We start from the raw sequence: 17297 nt of genomic DNA, 5'->3' as shown, positions 1-17297 counted from the left end.
ACGAAAAAATTTCTCTAGATTAAGATATATCATTTCTTTGGTTAAAATTGTTATGGAGGAGATCACTTCCAAAACATTTACTCTTGAACCCGTCGAACAGCATAACAGTTGATATGATATATATCAGATTTATCGATATAAAAATCCGATTTTTTTTTCTAAGGCTCTTTTATTCGGTCAAAACAATAACATAACAGTTGATATGATACATTGCATCAAGAAAGCCAAAATAATCTCTTAAGAAAACAATCTTTTGAGAAAAAAATCTAACTCGACAGAAATATTATATAACAATTACGATTACAAGAAAAATTAATGATCGTTGGATCACCCAACCATCATTGATATTAAGATGATCTTATTTCGTGCTTGTTAATAATCAAAGTGTTTTTCCGCAGGGCTGCAGTCACTTATGTTGCCTACACGAAAAAAATTCTTTTGATTAAGATATATCATTTTCTTTGGTTAAAATTGTTACGGAGGAGATCACTTCCGAAATGTTTACTCTTGAACCCGTCGAACAATCTCAGTATAAGAAAAAAAATACAGCAAAACGAGTATATCTCCTATTATAAAAGTCGGCAGAAAACGAAAATATTCCCGGAAACATAGGGAAAATACAAAAAGAAATCCTAGTACTGGAGAACAAAGAAGAAAAACCCATTAGAAAAGAAATCCTAGCGTTGCTCAAAAAGCCACCAGCTCACAAAAAAAAATATTTTCTCTCTGACCGCTGACCTAATCAAAATACAATTTTAACATACATCCCTAGAATAAACCCAAGAATAGTTACGTTTGCGATGGAATATCCCATATTGTCGATCCACAAACCCTATATTCGTTACTGCATCATATGGAAAATTAAAATCTCTTCCACATTTTTTTTTCATTTTTGCTAAAAGTATTAATCATGATCCATGTATTGATTGTTTATTAAACAAGTAGAAAAGAGTGTAACTGAAATGAAGCCATCTAAATAACATTAGCAAATCTTTCTTGCAAAGTAGGTGATAAATAATAGCGTCTTTTTTTCAATGTAGATCAGACATGGCCAGACTGATTTTTTTTTGAATGATTCAAACTCTACAACCACTTGATATTTTAAAATGGATACTAGCTAGCAAAAGTTTTTTTCAAAAAAAAAAAAGATACTAGCTAGCAAAAGTAAACTAAAAATAACATCGGTGATAATGTTTTCTCTCCCTCAACAAATTGGCGATTCTTCTTTCTTCTTTTAAATCTTCTTTCTTCTTTTCAATTATCATTTGACTCTTGTTGGTTATCCAGCCAGTTTTTGTCGGTTGTCTTTGTTTTCTGAAGTTTTGGGTGGTTACACAATTTTCCAAATCTAAAACTGACATGGTTTCCTCTTAAAAATATTTCAATACTTTCACTTTTCTTTAGTTTTATGATCTCTGTTTTCAAGATGAGTGATAAGCTGCGACGATGTATGCAAGATATCTATCTAGGAGCAGATGAAATGCTAATCGCTTTGTCTCCCTTAGTTTGTTGCCAAGTGGTGTGTTTCAATCGTTGCTCCATTGTTGGGGTTATGGTTGGCCCAAGAAACAAAATACGAGGGGTTAATTAATTAAATGCCTCACTTTTTTGGTTTAAGTGATAAAGTCATTGGTCAGATTATCGACACCAATGAGTTTTAGTTTGTGTTTCAAACAGAGAATGCTCTTAACATAGTTTTGCGAAGAGGTCCTTGGTCTTTTGGTGAGTGGATGATCGTTTACACATCTTTGGGATGTGACAGTTACCACTATAAGAAACATGCAATTACGGACTACAATATCAGTAGTATATCAGTCAGAAAATGTATTATTACGACTGTTTTGCGACTGATCAACGCTGTCGCAAATTAAAAAATCCGTAAATATATTCATTTTTAACGGCTGATTAACGACTGATTTGCGAGTACTGTTATTAGTCAGAAATCAGTCGTTAAATGTTATGATTGAATTGCGTCAAATATAGCAACTGAATTGTGACTGTGTAAATGTTAGTCGTCATATGGTTGTAACTTGCTAGTCACTTTTCAGTCGCAAGCTAAGTAGTATTCGCAAAACAATGTAATCAGATGAGGGGAATCACTCCCCAATATCTAATGAGGCCAATGCTTAAGTCCATTGGTGCAAACTTGCTTCGATTCTCGACATTGTTTTTCATGAAGTTATAAACTATTAAATTTTATGGATTTTGGGCGTGCTTGAGTCTACCGGAACATAGATAATCTTATGTGTTTCTAATGGAATTTTCAATTTGTAGTTGGTGACAATTCACTGCTCTCTTTTTCTTAGGGCTTATCATCTAATATGGAATGTTCTCGTGATGCAAAGATCTGTTTCCTGCATTTTGATGATGAAGATGAAGATAATGACCTGGATTATGATGATGTTGATGGAGACAGTACTATTGATTACAGTGGGGCTGTCACGGAAAATCTACTAGGTGTTTTTACTTATGTGTGTAATGGAAAAGGTATGTGTGAGATATCAAACTAAGTCCCACATTGGAGAATTAGACAAGGAATGTCTAATATATAAAAAGAAGTTTAACTCTGATTAGTACGAGACCTTTTGGGAAGGTGTCCCAGAAACAAATCTATGTGGGCTTTGCCTTCGGACCCAAAGTGGACAATATCGTACTAATCGGACAATAGAGAGTTGGACATGGGCTTGGAAAAGCCCAACAATTGGTATAAGAGCCGGGATGACGAATATCTGCAAGAAGACCTAAATACCCTTCAAGTGATGAATGGTATATCCTATGAGTTAGGAATGAGAGGTGTGTGTAGCAGAGATCAAGTCAGAAGATCCTGAAAGTCAGTTGTGGGACACGAGATGAATGTGATTCTTAGTTCGAGGGAGAGAATGTGAGATATCAAACTAAGTCTCACATTGGAGAATTAGACAAGGAGTGTCTAATATATAAAGAGAAGTCACACTCTGATTAGTACGAGGCCTTTTGGGAAGGTGTCCCAGAAATAAATACATGTGGGCTTTGCCTTCGGGCCCAAAGTGGACAATATCGTACTAATCGGACAATAGAGAGTTGGACATGGACTTGGAAAAGCCCAACAGTATGAATGCAGAATGCCTGATGTTGTGCATGTTCAGAGTTTAATGTTCTTCTAACAGAACTAGATGATTACCCGCACCTCGTGCGGATTAATTTAATTTTAGTGTTATTTTGTAGTTTAAATGTAAATTATTAAATTTGATACAAATTTTGAGTAAATTATTTAATTTCAGTATTTGTATTGACCATTATGCATTAAATTCTACTCCTTTTTTCATCTTTGCATTTATAACTGTATATTTTGGATACAAAATTTATCACTGCTAACAACCAATTTATGATTAGGAAACTTGAATTTGAAATTAAACACTTATTGTAGTTGTAAATTAAAAAGATCTCACCAGCAATAAAATATTAGAAACAATCACGGCTAAAAAGACATCAACAAAAATAACAATGATTAATAGCTTATATATATTATTAACAAATTAGATTTAAGAAAGTGTGAGAGACAAAAAAAAAACCAATAACTTATAGAACATACCTTTTTATTTGTTTAGATTATACTTAAATTATTTTATACTATTCAATATTTTATTCTTGTTTTATGTTTCTTTATATTTTTACTAAGTTTCCTATTTCTTTTATAGATTATTTGTATAAGATTTAATATTTTGGTTTTAGTACATTGTTGTGATAATGTTTTGTGATTTTCAAGATCAAAAAATAATTTAATGTTCAGCAATTACAAATGAAATTTTGATTTATTTTAGTTAGGAATGTGTTTTACCCACCCATGCACACATAATCTTCTTATCAATACTTATTAATGTATGTCTTATTAATCTAAAAATCAGTATAATAAGTTATTCTTTATGTTTTCAAATGATTATATCGAACATCAAAGTATTTATATATGTCAAATATTTTTTATAAAAATATATACTTATTATTGTGTTATTTTTTAAAACATTCATATCTTAGAAATAGTTTAGAAAATATCTTTATATATATATATATATATATATATATATATATATGTATTTTCTTGACTAAAATTTAATTATAATATTTTTGCATCTTAATTTTTTAACCTTTATAATAAAAAATTGTTTTCAGATAGCAACACAATATATATAATTATCTTATTTTAATTTTTTGATAATTTTCTTTTATTATTTTAGAATCAATTATTTAATATTTAATATAACATATAATTTTATATGTTAAAATAAAATTTGTTTTTAATTATGTATAAAATTCATTACAGGTATTTTTTAAGTTAAGAAATTAGCGAATCAATTAGAAACTAATAATAAATCAATAACCTAGCTAAAAGTCGAAAACCTAAAAAAATATGAAAAATAAGGAAATTAAATAATTTTTTAATATAACAAATAATTTAATATCATTAAAACTAAATTCGTTTTTGATATTTATAATAATTTATTAAGGGTATTTTAAAATTAATAAATTAGTGATTTTTAACCAAAAAATAAATAATAAATCAATGATTTTGCTAAAACCTAATAAAATATAATAAATAAGGAAAATCACCTAAAATTAGGGAGAACATGACAAATCAGCAAAATCGCTTCATAAATAATAATATAGATAGATGCGATATGAATGCAGAAACATTACGGTACTTTAAAGCAAAACCTTGGTAAAAGAAAATTCTTGATAAGAGAATGTACAAAATTTATTTACAAACTGTGTCTAATTTGATTTTTCTGTTTGAAAACTTTCATAAAAATAATCTTTGTGATCTTATTATAGCGGATCAGAAACTTTCAGTTCAAACAAATGATATTACTCATGTTGGCATTTTACTCCAGAGAACTTGATTTGGTATTCATTCTAAAATTTCTGAGTTCTCTCTAATGATACTCCATTTTTCTAACAAAGTGAAAAATAACGAATTTAAGTATTGTACATAATTATGTAGAAAAACTCTAAAGCATCAAAACTCAATCCACACACGTGCATAAGAAAATGAATAAAAAAGATTAATAACATCAATATAGAATTTATTCCTTGAGAACAACACTTTCACCTATTTCAGAAAATAGATATCTCGGAAACTTCTACAAAGAAGTAATCCAAAGTTCCAAACTCTCCGCAAACGACAAATTGCCCAACATAAATTTGGTTTGTCATAAAAATTAAACAAAAAATCATTCTGAATATCCATCTTAACAACAATAATTCTATAATATCTAATAATTCTAATTTATATCTATACTATTATTTATGAATTGATTTTTCGCAACAAATCTCTCACGTTAAAAATTAGAGTGGTTAATATCGATACTACCTTAATGAATAAAATATATAATTAAACTAAAAATAAAAACGAAAATTAATTAAAAATTTGGTTAGATAATTGATTAAAATTAATAATAGTAAGATTTATCCAAAATCTAAAATATTTTAAAATATAAATATAATTCATATATGTATGTTGTGTTGTTATCTGATTTTTTAATATAAAGTTGAAAACATAAAGTATATAACTAAATGTTAATCAAATAAAATTATTAATTTTATATAATTGAAAATAGAATATTAAGTGACTTTTAAGATTTATTTCTATATAATAAATATGTGTACAAAGAAATTTTCAAAAATTATAATTAATGAATAAATATATAAATTATCTATAAATATATATACAAAATTTAATTATTTGATTAGATAAACGACTAAAATTAACAATGATAAGGATTATCAAAAATCTAGAAGTATATTTTAAAATAAAAAAAGTTAGAGTGGTCAATATCATTTATTTTTTTAATGAATGCAACATTTAAATTAACCACAAAATAAAAAAACGAATTTTAATTGTTTTGATTAGATAAATTATTAAAACTAATAATATTAAGAATTAACTAAAGTCTAAAAATATATATTAAAATAAAAATAGTTCTTATACATATTGTGTTGTTTTCTGTAAGAATCTTATAATAAAAAGTTCAAAATTAAAAAAAAAACACAAACCATAACTAAATATTAATCAAGTAAAATTTTTATACAATTGAAAAGGAAATAAGTTTTAAAATAAAAGATAATCTATAAATATACTTTAGTGTACAAATAAAGTTAAAAGACAAAAAAATATTTTATATAACAAAACACATAACAAAATATTAATCAAGTATAGAATAGCCGTCTGAGAAACAAAATATTAATCAAGTAAATTTTTAATTTTTATATAATTGAAAAGGAAATAATTTTAAAATAAATATAATTCTAATAAAAACGAATTTTAATTATTTAATTACATAAATGACTAAATTAATAATGATAAGGATTATCCAAAATTTAGAAATATATTTAAAATAAAAAGTTAGAGTGGTTAATACTTAATATTATCTAAATCTTAATGAATACAACATATAAATTAGTCAAAAAATTAAAAACGAATTTTAATTCTTTGATTAGAAAAATTATTAAAACTAATAATATCAAGATTATCTAAAATCTAAAAATATATATTAAAAACGAATTTATATTAATCAATTTTTTTAAATAAGATAATTCTTATATATTGTGTTGTTATCTCAAAATAATTAATTCTGTTATAATGATTAAAAAATAAGATATAGAATAATTTATCTATATCTATACTATTATTTGTGAATTTATTATATAGTTAAAACGAATTTATATTAATAATATTAATATTTTTAAAATAAATTCTTATATATGTAAAACGAATTTATATTAATAATATTAATTATTTTTAAAATAAGATAATTCTTATATATTGTTTTTTTTCATAAAATAATTATTTATATTATAAAATTTTAAAAAATTAAGATATAAAAAAATTTATATATCTATCTATCTATACAATTATTTGTGAAGTGAATTTATTTATATGTCATGCTCTCCATAATTATAGATTTAATCATATTTTATACTTAATTATTAATATTAATCAATAAATATTTTTAGTGATTTAACTAAAACTTTATCATTACTTTGAAAATAATTAAAATTTGCTAAAGACAATATCATAGTCAAACTTATACACTACTCCTCTATTTCATAATAATTGTCACTCTGAGCTCATTTTCTTGTTATACAAAGAGTGTCAGTTTATAATTCCAATGTAAATTATACTAACTTTCAGCTGAAAATTAATTACAAACTGCATTGATTTTATAAATAATTTTATTATCTAAAATATTATTGGTCAAAGAGGTATAATTAATTACAACTTACATATATTTCAACAACTTTCTTAATCTGTGTGAAAAATGTCACAACGACACTCTTTAAGAAACAGAGGAAGTATAATTTAGTAATATTAAAGTATTACATATATGTTTATATTATATTTTGGTTTAATTATATTAAACCGACTCTATTTTAATGAATATATATATATATATATATATTCACATAAGATAAAATAATAATTTATTTTTTTACTATAATTTTTTAAAGCAATCAAAATCACTTATTGTGATAATTTCTAAAAAATTTAGCAGAAGATTCAAATTTATTTATTCTATTATTTTAAAAATAATTTGTTCACTCTCATGTTTTAAATTTACAGCGCTGAAAATCTTTATTATTTTAATAAATAATTAGGTTATATTTGTTAATATATAATTATCCATAAATTAAAAATAAATTTCATTAGTTTCGTATTCATCATTATCTAAATGACTCTATATTATATTATCTAAAACTATTTTACATCATATATTTTAAAAATAAACACAGTTTATGTATATATGACTATTTAAGTTTATTTACGTAACAAAAATATTTTATAAAAATAAAAATATTGATTATAAAAATTAATATTTAGTTAATTATTAAATATTTTATTCAAAGGTTTTTGAATTTATAGTATATTTTTTATAATTTTTTAAACTATTAAATCTGTAAGTGCAGGCAAAACATCTAATTTAATTAAAATAGGAAAAAAACAAAGATATGCCCAATTCTAAAGTGACAATTTAAGAATAGTATCTAATGAATTGGTTTGAGGTTATTAAAAAAGATATGTATCTCATGTAATCTCTTCTTTTTATCTATTTCCCAAATTTTGATGTTTAGATAATAATGACTTTTATGATAGACGTTGAATTTTTTTTTCCCAAAGGACATATGCGATTCTTAGCCAAACAACAAAAAAACTTATTTTCTGTTTCACAACACTAATTCATGAGTTAAATTTTTGATGTGACAAAACTCAAAAACAAATAACGAATTGGAAAAGGGCCAAAAAAAAAAATTTGTCGACAAAAAGGGTCAAAATTAATATATACTTTTCTCCAGATTTAACTTTAATAAAATTATGATGATATTTTCTATTTTTCACTTTGGGAAATAAATAAATAAATAAATAAATTTTCCTTATTTCTGACTATTAAACCGACTTGTAAAAAAAAAGGGGATTTATATATAGAGATAGAGACGCAGCCACTTCCCTTCCTTACCCTAACCTTGAACGCTTCTCTCAGATCTCTTCTAGAAATCAAAACCATCTCACAAAAGATGTCGACGAAGAAGATCGTGTTGAAAAGCTCCGACGGCGAGTCCTTCGAGGTGGACGAGGCCGTGGCTCTCGAGTCTCAGACCATAGCCCACATGGTCGAAGACGACTGCGTCGACAACGGGATCCCTCTCCCCAACGTCACGAGCAAGATCCTCGCCAAGGTGATTGAGTACTGCAAGAAGCACGTCGACGCCGCCGCTTCCAAGACCGAGGCCGTCGACGGTGGCGCTTCCTCCGACGATGACCTCAAGGCGTGGGACGGCGAGTTCATGAAGATCGATCAGGCCACCCTCTTCGAGCTCATCCTGGTTAGTGTTTTTTGATTTTGAAATTAGGGTTTCGTTTAAAGGTTGGATCTTTCGTGGGATTGAGATTGTTAGGGTTTCGATTTTGAAAATTAGGGTTTTGTTTCAAGATTGGATCTTTCGTGGAATTGAGATTGTTAGAGTTTCGATTTTGACAATTAGGGTTTCGTTTAAAGATTGGATCTTTCGTGGGGTTGAGAAGTTTAGGGTTTTCGATTTTGAAAATTAGGGTTTCGTTCTCTCGTATCTAAAATTTGGGGGTTTCGCTTAAAGATCGGTTCTTTCGTGGGATTGAGGTTGTTAGGGTTTTCGATTTTGAAAATTAGGGTTTTGTTTAAAGATTGGATTTTTTTCGTGAGGTTGAGATTGTTAGTGTTCTTATGGAATCGATTGTGATTTGAATTTGGAATCTAATGGATTTTTTTTTTATTGTTTTGGATATTGCAGGCTGCTAACTACTTGAACATCAAGAACCTTCTTGACCTGACATGCCAGACGGTTGCTGATATGATCAAGGGCAAGACTCCAGAGGAGATTCGCCAGACCTTCAACATCAAGAACGACTTTACACCCGAGGAAGAGGAGGAGGTGCGCAGAGAGAACCAGTGGGCTTTTGAATGATCAATGGCCTGTCATTGAAGCAAAACCCCTTTTATGTTATTGTCCTTCTCTTTACTCTGTGGATGATGATAGACTTGGTTTTCTTTCTATTTTCGCTTTGCAATTCATGACTATTTTCGTCCTTATTTATTAAATATTAAGAACCTATGCTTGCTCAATCGGTCCTGAAGGGTAATGTTGGTTTGCTTTTGCAAGTATTTTTAATCTGTGCTCGTCTGTTTCTATGGCTGCAACGGCACTTAACATCTTAGTTTCCCAGATGGAGGAGGGAGAAACAAATGTTTCTATAGCAATGTGGCGATGGTTCATGATAAAGTGTTTAATAAATCAATGGGTTCATCATAAAGAGTTGAATACTAAATAAATAACTCAAGAACTGGATTGTAGCGTCTGAATACTGAAATTATATCTGCGGTTGCGATGTGGCATCACTCATTCATATGTTCCTCAACTTTTTCTCTCTTTTTTGGTATTGAATATAAACATTCACAATTTTCATATCTGCAAGTCTTCCATGTTAAGCACTCAGCCATCCCAAGACTCAGCATTTGATTAGATTGAAACAGGGGAGAAGAAACAGAGATGGAGAAGATGAAAACGCCAAGGAAGAACTAAGCTAGGTTCCTAGTAGCTTAGACAGTTAAGATAAACACTAAGAGAGAAACACAAAACACAATGCAGTTTCATAGGCTTCTTTTCTTCCTCTGCTCTTAGCTCACACCACTTCTTCCGCCAAGTTCAGCCTCAAAAGCACAGAGCTGGTCTTTCTTGAAAGCATTTACACCGGTTTTGCCAAGTACCATGGGCCGTGGCATTGAGCGCCACGACAGTGCCTAAAACACCTAAACTGGTTCGGTCATTCTTTTTCTATTGTCTCAGAGAATTGTCACCGGAGTGAATGAAAACGCCAACTCTGTCTCGCTCAATGTATTGTATAGTGTGACTATCCAGCGGGCACTTGGGCATTTGTTGTTATGCTGATTATTCATTAATCCAAATCGACACACACATAGAAACATCAACATTCGTTCAAGATGAATTGATGCAAAATAAAAGTAGTCACTGTTTAAGTGTTGGTCTATCCATCTTATATTTTACTAAAAATCTCTTGCAACTACCGAAATGTGAGACTGAGAGATTTTGTCTTTTGAGACTCACTTATAGTATGATTTAACATTGCTTACCCTGGATACACATGTTTAACTGATACATCACTCACGTTTTGCGCTGGCTGCAATATTATATTGGATTATTACATCAATCATATTGCGTGATTGGTTGTGCAAGTAAACGTTTATATTATCTTCATTCTGCAAGAAGCATGTGGTCCTTTAATTGCATATATATAAAAGATTCCATTGCTCTGTTCCAATCAGTGATCAGGACCATCAGGTCAACCTATATGAAATGGACAAACAGACCGTCTTGGGAGAAGCGTCGAAGCATGGGCTTCCCGTTTCCAATAGTTTAAATTATTTTCATTCTATTTTTACTAAGTACATCTCCAAGATTAACCTTGTTTTAAGGTTGACCAAAAACAAAATGTTATATTAACCTTTAAAACTTTAAAAATTTATAGATATTCTAAATTATTACTCTTGTTTCATAATAAGTGTTACAGATTAAGAAACTGATACAATATACTAATATACATTTATTTAATGCATAACTATTTAAATAAAAATAATTTTAAATAAATGTCTATCGGTTAGCTGAAAGGATAATAAAAAATTATGTACAAAAATTTGCATTGAAAATGTAAAATGACACTTGTTTTGAAACAGAAAATTGCAAGAGAGTAACAAAAGATTAAATAAAAGCCTAAATCTTTTACATAACTATAAAATATATAACTACATCATTAAGAACAAAATTAATAAAGAAGAATTATAGTATAGTAAAACATTACATATAAATGAAAACACACAAACTGCAACATTAACTTTAAATAAATTACATAAATAGTCATTATAGTTATTTTATAATGATTTCATATAATTTTAAATAAATTACACAAATATATCAATTGCGGGTTAGTAACAGGTTTTTAGATTTTAACCAGGTTCTATCGAACTTTTAATCAACATTCTTTTATTAAATCTGAATTATACTATATACATGTTGTTAGATCTATCAATTCAACCGCAAATCTGAGTTAAATATTAAAAATTCTGCTTGAAAATCAAATAGTATTATATAAAAATTATTTTTGAAACACTAGTTGAACAATTATAAATTATTTATTTAAATCAAATTTATAAATTATTTATTTAAATTAAATTTATAAATTCAATTAGATTTATAATACGGTATAAAATATCCGCGCTTTAAAAGCCATGATCAAAATCTAGTCAAACTTCTTAAACTTTGATCATTTTTTAGAATGAATAAAATCAAATTTTTAGTTTCCTTTTCAATTGGTTTTATAAAATCAAATTAAACATGGTTTAAGAAAACCATATCATAAAGCTAAAGAAAAAACAAAAACAAAAAACTTAAAGTCCTTTTAGCCAATCGGACCTTATCTTCTTATCATTCCTTGACGGAGCAGTTACTGACTTTGCTCAAACTAATCGTGATCTTCATTTTTAGTCTTCACTAACCAAATCCAGTCAACTTTTACTTATTCTTTTAAGTTAAATTTTATTTTTGTCTGAAGATTGGCTCTCTCTCTCTCTACAAAAGTGTATTATCTATCTTTCGACCTGGTCTTACACTACCATTCGACCACAGTTAAGTTCATTCTGATATCATTCCTTGTCGGAGCAGTTACCGACTTTTCTTACAGTTACCAAATCCATGCGACCTTTAGTTATAAACGTAACTTTATATTTGTCTGAACCTTGGCTCTCTCTCTATAAATAGCTATATATCTCTCGTTGTGGTCACTCAAGAAAATCAAGAAAACTAAATGGAGGAGCTGAAGCCAAGCGCTGCAAACTCGCCACCGCTGACGCCGTTGAGCTTCCTAGAGAGAGCCTCCACCGTGTACGGAGACTGCACCTCCATCGTCTACGGCGCTTCCACCGCGCACACGTGGCGGGAGACCAACCTCCGCTGCCTCCGCGTCGCGTCCTCTCTGTCTTCCATCGGCATCGGAAGATCCGACGTCGTCTCCGTCCTCTCCGCCAACACTCCGGCCATGTGCGAGCTCCAGTTCGCCGTCCCGATGAGCGGCGCCATCCTCAACAACGTCAACACCCGCCTCGACGCCGCCACCGTCTCCGTTCTCCTCCGCCACTGCGAGTCCAAGCTCCTCTTCGTCGACGTCTTTTGCTCCGACCTCGCCGTCGAAGCCGTCTCGAAACTCGACAAGCCGCCGATCCTCGTCCTCATCGACGAGGAGGGAGAAGAAGAAGGTGCTGACGTGGCGGACCGTTCGAAATTCAGTTACTCGTATAACGATTTAATTGAGAGAGGAGATCTGGGTTTTAACTGGATCCGACCCGAGAGCGAGTGGGATCCGATCGTTATCAACTACACCTCCGGTACGACGTCGTCTCCCAAAGGAGTGGTGCACTCTCACAGGGGTATTTTCGTCATGGCACTCGATTCGTTGATCGATTGGACCGTACCGAAGAACCCGGTTTACTTGTGGACCCTACCGATATTCCACGCTAACGGCTGGTGCTACCCGTGGGGTATCGCAGCCGTGGGAGGAACTAACGTGTGTTTACGTAAGATCCAGGCGCCGTTAATCCACCGTCTGATCCGTGATCACGGCGTTACTCACATGTGCGGCGCGCCGGTGGTGCTCAACATGCTGACGGCGACTCACGAGGAGCCTCTTAAAAATCCGGTGAATTTTTTAACCGCCGGTTCTCCGCCGCCGGTGACGGTGCTCCTCCGGGCGGAGTCTCTCGGTTTTGTCGTCAGCCACGGGTACGGTTTAACGGAAACAGCCGGGGTTGTCGTCTCCTGCGCGTGGAAGCCGCAGTGGAACCGTTTACCGGCGAGGGACCAGGCGAGTTTAAAGGGCCGGCAAGGGGTGAGAACGGTCGGGTTTACGGATATAGACGTGGTGGATCCGGGTTCGGGTCGGAGCGTGGAGAGAGATGGTGCGACAATGGGGGAGATAGTGATGAGAGGGAGTTCGATCATGCTCGGTTACTTGAAAGATCCTGTCGGAACGAGAAAAGCTCTAAAGAACGGGTGGTTCTTCACGGGAGACGTTGGAGTGTTGCACGGAGACGGGTATCTCGAGATCAAGGATAGGTCGAAAGATGTGATCATAACGGGTGGAGAGAATGTGAGCAGCGTGGAGGTGGAGGCGGTGTTGTACACGCACCCGGCGGTGAATGAAGCGGCTGTGGTGGCTAGACCTGACGAGCATTGGGGAGAGACGCCGTGTGCTTTCGTGAGTTTGAAACCCGGGTTGACCCGGAAACCCACGGAGAAGGAGGTGATTGAGTATTGTAGGAAGAAGATGCCACGTTACATGGTGCCTAAGACGGTTAAGTTCCTTGATGAGTTGCCTAAGACATCTACAGGGAAGATTCCTAAGTTCGTGCTCAAGGAGATGGCTAGTAAAATGGGTTCCACGAGGTTAAGTCGGTTGTAAAGAATGTATACTATAGTTTGATTTAATAACAAGCTATGGACGGAAGTATAAGGTAGATGGCTCAGACTGCTGCATGAGTGTGTGCTTTTTACATGGGCTGCGGTTGAGTGTGTTTGGTTTTTTTTTTTTTGTCACTGAGTGTGTGTTTGGTTTAGTTTCTTTATTTGGTTTGGGATTTTTCGAGTTATATGAACTCAGTTGCGTAAGCATTTAAGTTATGGGTTCAGTTTGATGCCAGGATTGTGTGGTGATACCCTTTCTCTTTACTAAGGTTCAGTTCATGTTTTTCTGTATTAGCTTTGTAACATTTTAAGCTTTGTTTGAATAAATGGGACTTCTGACTATTTTGATAACCAAAGTGCTTGGGCTTTAATGTTAGTGGATTCTGATCCAAAATTTAAATACTAGTGTATCTGGCCCATTAGATTTTTTAAATCTGTCGGCCAATTTACAAAAGTACCAATTTCTAAAACCTTGGAAACGATTGTGCAATTGAAATTTGTGGTTTGATTTTGTGTGAGTAGTTCAAAGATTTCCGATGGATTTATCGCTATTATTGTAATATCCTTGTGACGAATGAAGAGTCCAATATATATTTTAATCATAATAATAGGTAATTTTGTAGTTTTTACTTAATGAAAAAAAGAAAAATACAATTTTATACATTAATAATTAATTTATGAAGATCTTAATAAAAAGCATAGTATATGTTTAGATGAACCAATTAAATAATTTAATGATATAAGGATCATTATAATGATAACATGTGTCATAAGTAAAATGTTGTAACATTTATTTTTATATGTTAATTTTTGTATTAAAATGTTAAATATTAAAAATAGATTGATGTCTAAAATTATTTTTATGTATGTATTTTAAGATGCATGAAAATAGTAATCATAAGTGTCCAAAGTTTTTTTCTCTCTCTAAAGCCCTGCATATCCATTGTTATCCTCTTTAAAACATCCTAACATTCATTTGGCGTGACTGAACTCCCATGCATTTTGGCGTCCTTAGGCCAACAAAATCTAAACGTCTAAAAATTGTTAGAAAACCATCAAGGGAATTAATTCATTATAAAACATAGAAACACACAAAAAAGAACTTGTGAACTTAACCAATTGTCAATATGTTTAGGGAAAAAATATTGGTGTTGTCATTATTTTCCATTTATTGCCTTTCATCGGCTGGAAAAAACAAATCTTTTTCTGCACTTTTCGCTTTTGGAGATTCAATACTAGATACTGGTAACAATAATCGTCTTCTTACTCTACTCAAGGCAAATTACTGGCCATATGGATTGAAATATGACTTTAAGATACCAACCGGAAGATTTTCAAGTGGAAGAGTTTTCACCGATGTGGTTGGTAGGATATTACATTCTTTTTACAATCTGTTTTTGTACAATAAGAAATAAAACTAAAAATATTTTTTTAAAGCGAAAAATCTTTTTATTTCATTAAGATATCATACGCATTGTAAATAAATATTATTTTCTTGTTTGAAATCTTCTGTTTTAGCTGAAGGGTTGGGGATAAAAAGAATTGTACCAGCTTATCGTAGGATGCGTCGCATCAAGCCTGACGACCTTAAAACTGGCGTTTGTTTCGCATCAGGTGGTTCAGGAATCGACGATCTTACATCTGGACTACATGTTAAGAGAAACACTACGAACTTGTTATTTCCTTAAAATACTATTATATATCTTGACCTATAGTTTCTAATTATTGTTTTTTATGGTCGTGGGTTGTTGTTTGTTAGAGAGTCTTATCGACAGAGGACCAAGTAAGAGATTTCAAAAAATATTTGAAGCAACTAAAAAATGAGACGAAAAAAAAGAAAGAGATGAAAGATATCATTTCAAACGCAGTGTTTCTTGTTTCTAGAGGAAATAACGATATTGGATACTTCGTGAGTCCCGCTCGTTATATGCGATTACAATCCAAAGACAAATACACAAGTAACCTGGTTTTTTGGACAAAAACATTCCTACAAGTAAGACTTTATAAAATACAGTATTTTTTTTTGAAAATATAAATATAATTATATTTATCAAGAGCAATGATATAACATCACGGAATTATATGCATTTATTCACATTATTTTGGTTTGTTTATCTAATATGAAGGATTTATATGATCTTGGAGCTAGAAAATTCGCGGTGATGGGAGTGCTGCCGGCAGGGTGTTTGCCGCTCCATCGATTTCTATTTGGTGAAGGATTCGCATGGTGTAACTTCATAATGAATAGACTTTCGGTGAACTTTAACACAAAATTGCAGATAGCTCTTATTGGTTACGGAGTAGAAGAGTCTTTTAAAGGTGCAAAGTTTGTTTACGTTGACATGTATGGCAGTCTTATGGATATTATCAACCATCCCAAGGCTTATGGTACGTAATTAAATACACGTCCTATAAATATATGCATGAAATAACCAGGTGATTGTAATGTTATCTTAGCCACTCGGCTGCGTCATATGTTTTTCTATTTAAGGATACACATGGTAGCCTCCAAATTATGTTAAGATTTTGGGTTCTTGGGCCTCATAAATTGTAAATTTTCTTAGTTTGTTAAATGCTTTTAATTGGAAGGACTACGTGCAGATTATGGTCCTACTTATGACAAATTAATTATGTGTGTATATATGCTTGCAGGGTTTAAAGAAGTGAAACGATCGTGTTGTTGTATGGTGAATTCGATAATACCGTGCCGAAACCCGGATGAGTACGTATTCTATGACTTCCTTCACCCCACCACGAAAGCCTATGAAGTTATATCTAAACCTCTTGTCCATCAAATGAGGAAAGGCCTTGCTTGATTTAGTTTCTTGTTTCTTACAATCAATCCATATCACTAAAACATGATCGTTGTTATATTTTACCCTTACTATTCTCTGGAATATTACTTCAATTTTCACTGGTTTACCAAAGAAAATTATACCCCTCTCTAATATGGCAGAAATATAATTTTTGTTTACACTGAAAAATATTAAGCCATCAAGGCAAGGGTTTGAAACAGAAAATCGAAACAAGAGAAAACAGAACACACCAGTAGGCATGGGAAAAAAAAACAGAGCCTATAAGTCATAATCAGCTTTATCTAAAGAAAAAATGTATACATAACCGATGAATTAAGAAGTTGAGGCTGCTTCTTTAGCAAAAAAAAAAAAAAAAAAAGAAGTTGAGGCTGCTTGATTAATCTCTCGTTCACCTCCAAGAGAGAACCTTTAAAACACAACACCTACAAAAAAAATGAAACAATACCG

At 31.4% G+C, this 17297-nt stretch overlaps 3 protein-coding genes across 4 annotated transcripts; all 3 read left to right on the top strand.

Annotated features, from left to right (window-relative positions):
• The first annotated feature begins 8455 nt into the window (after positions 1-8455).
• LOC108820457 (SKP1-like protein 1A) lies at positions 8456-9629 on the top strand. The gene is made up of 2 exons (XM_018593398.2): positions 8456-8853; positions 9298-9629. The coding sequence occupies exons 1-2, from the start codon at positions 8545-8547 to the stop codon at positions 9469-9471; spliced, it is 483 nt and encodes a 160-aa protein (XP_018448900.1). The 5' UTR covers positions 8456-8544; the 3' UTR covers positions 9472-9629.
• A 2388-nt stretch (positions 9630-12017) lies between these two features.
• On the top strand, positions 12018-14376 carry LOC108841772 (probable acyl-activating enzyme 5, peroxisomal). Its single transcript, XM_018614534.2, has 2 exons — positions 12018-12203; positions 12337-14376. Exon 2 carries the CDS (start codon positions 12383-12385, stop codon positions 14030-14032), a length of 1650 nt encoding a protein of 549 aa, XP_018470036.2. The 5' UTR covers positions 12018-12203; positions 12337-12382; the 3' UTR covers positions 14033-14376.
• A 756-nt stretch (positions 14377-15132) lies between these two features.
• Positions 15133-17008, top strand: LOC108840768 (GDSL esterase/lipase EXL6-like). 2 transcript variants are annotated; one of them, XM_056994384.1, is made up of 5 exons: positions 15133-15399; positions 15553-15686; positions 15794-16027; positions 16161-16353; positions 16687-17008. In XM_056994384.1, the coding sequence occupies exons 1-5, from the start codon at positions 15162-15164 to the stop codon at positions 16848-16850; spliced, it is 963 nt and encodes a 320-aa protein (XP_056850364.1). In that variant the 5' UTR covers positions 15133-15161; the 3' UTR covers positions 16851-17008. The 2 variants fall into 2 exon arrangements, with proteins under 2 accessions (XP_056850364.1, XP_018469092.1); XM_018613590.2 differs by having other exon boundaries at positions 16161-16422.
• The last annotated feature ends 289 nt before the right edge of the window (positions 17009-17297 follow it).

Source organism: Raphanus sativus, chromosome 2 (assembly GCF_000801105.2).
Source record: "Raphanus sativus cultivar WK10039 chromosome 2, ASM80110v3, whole genome shotgun sequence".
Lineage (NCBI taxonomy): Eukaryota > Viridiplantae > Streptophyta > Magnoliopsida > Brassicales > Brassicaceae > Raphanus > Raphanus sativus.
This window is presented reverse-complemented; position numbering and strand designations above follow the sequence as displayed.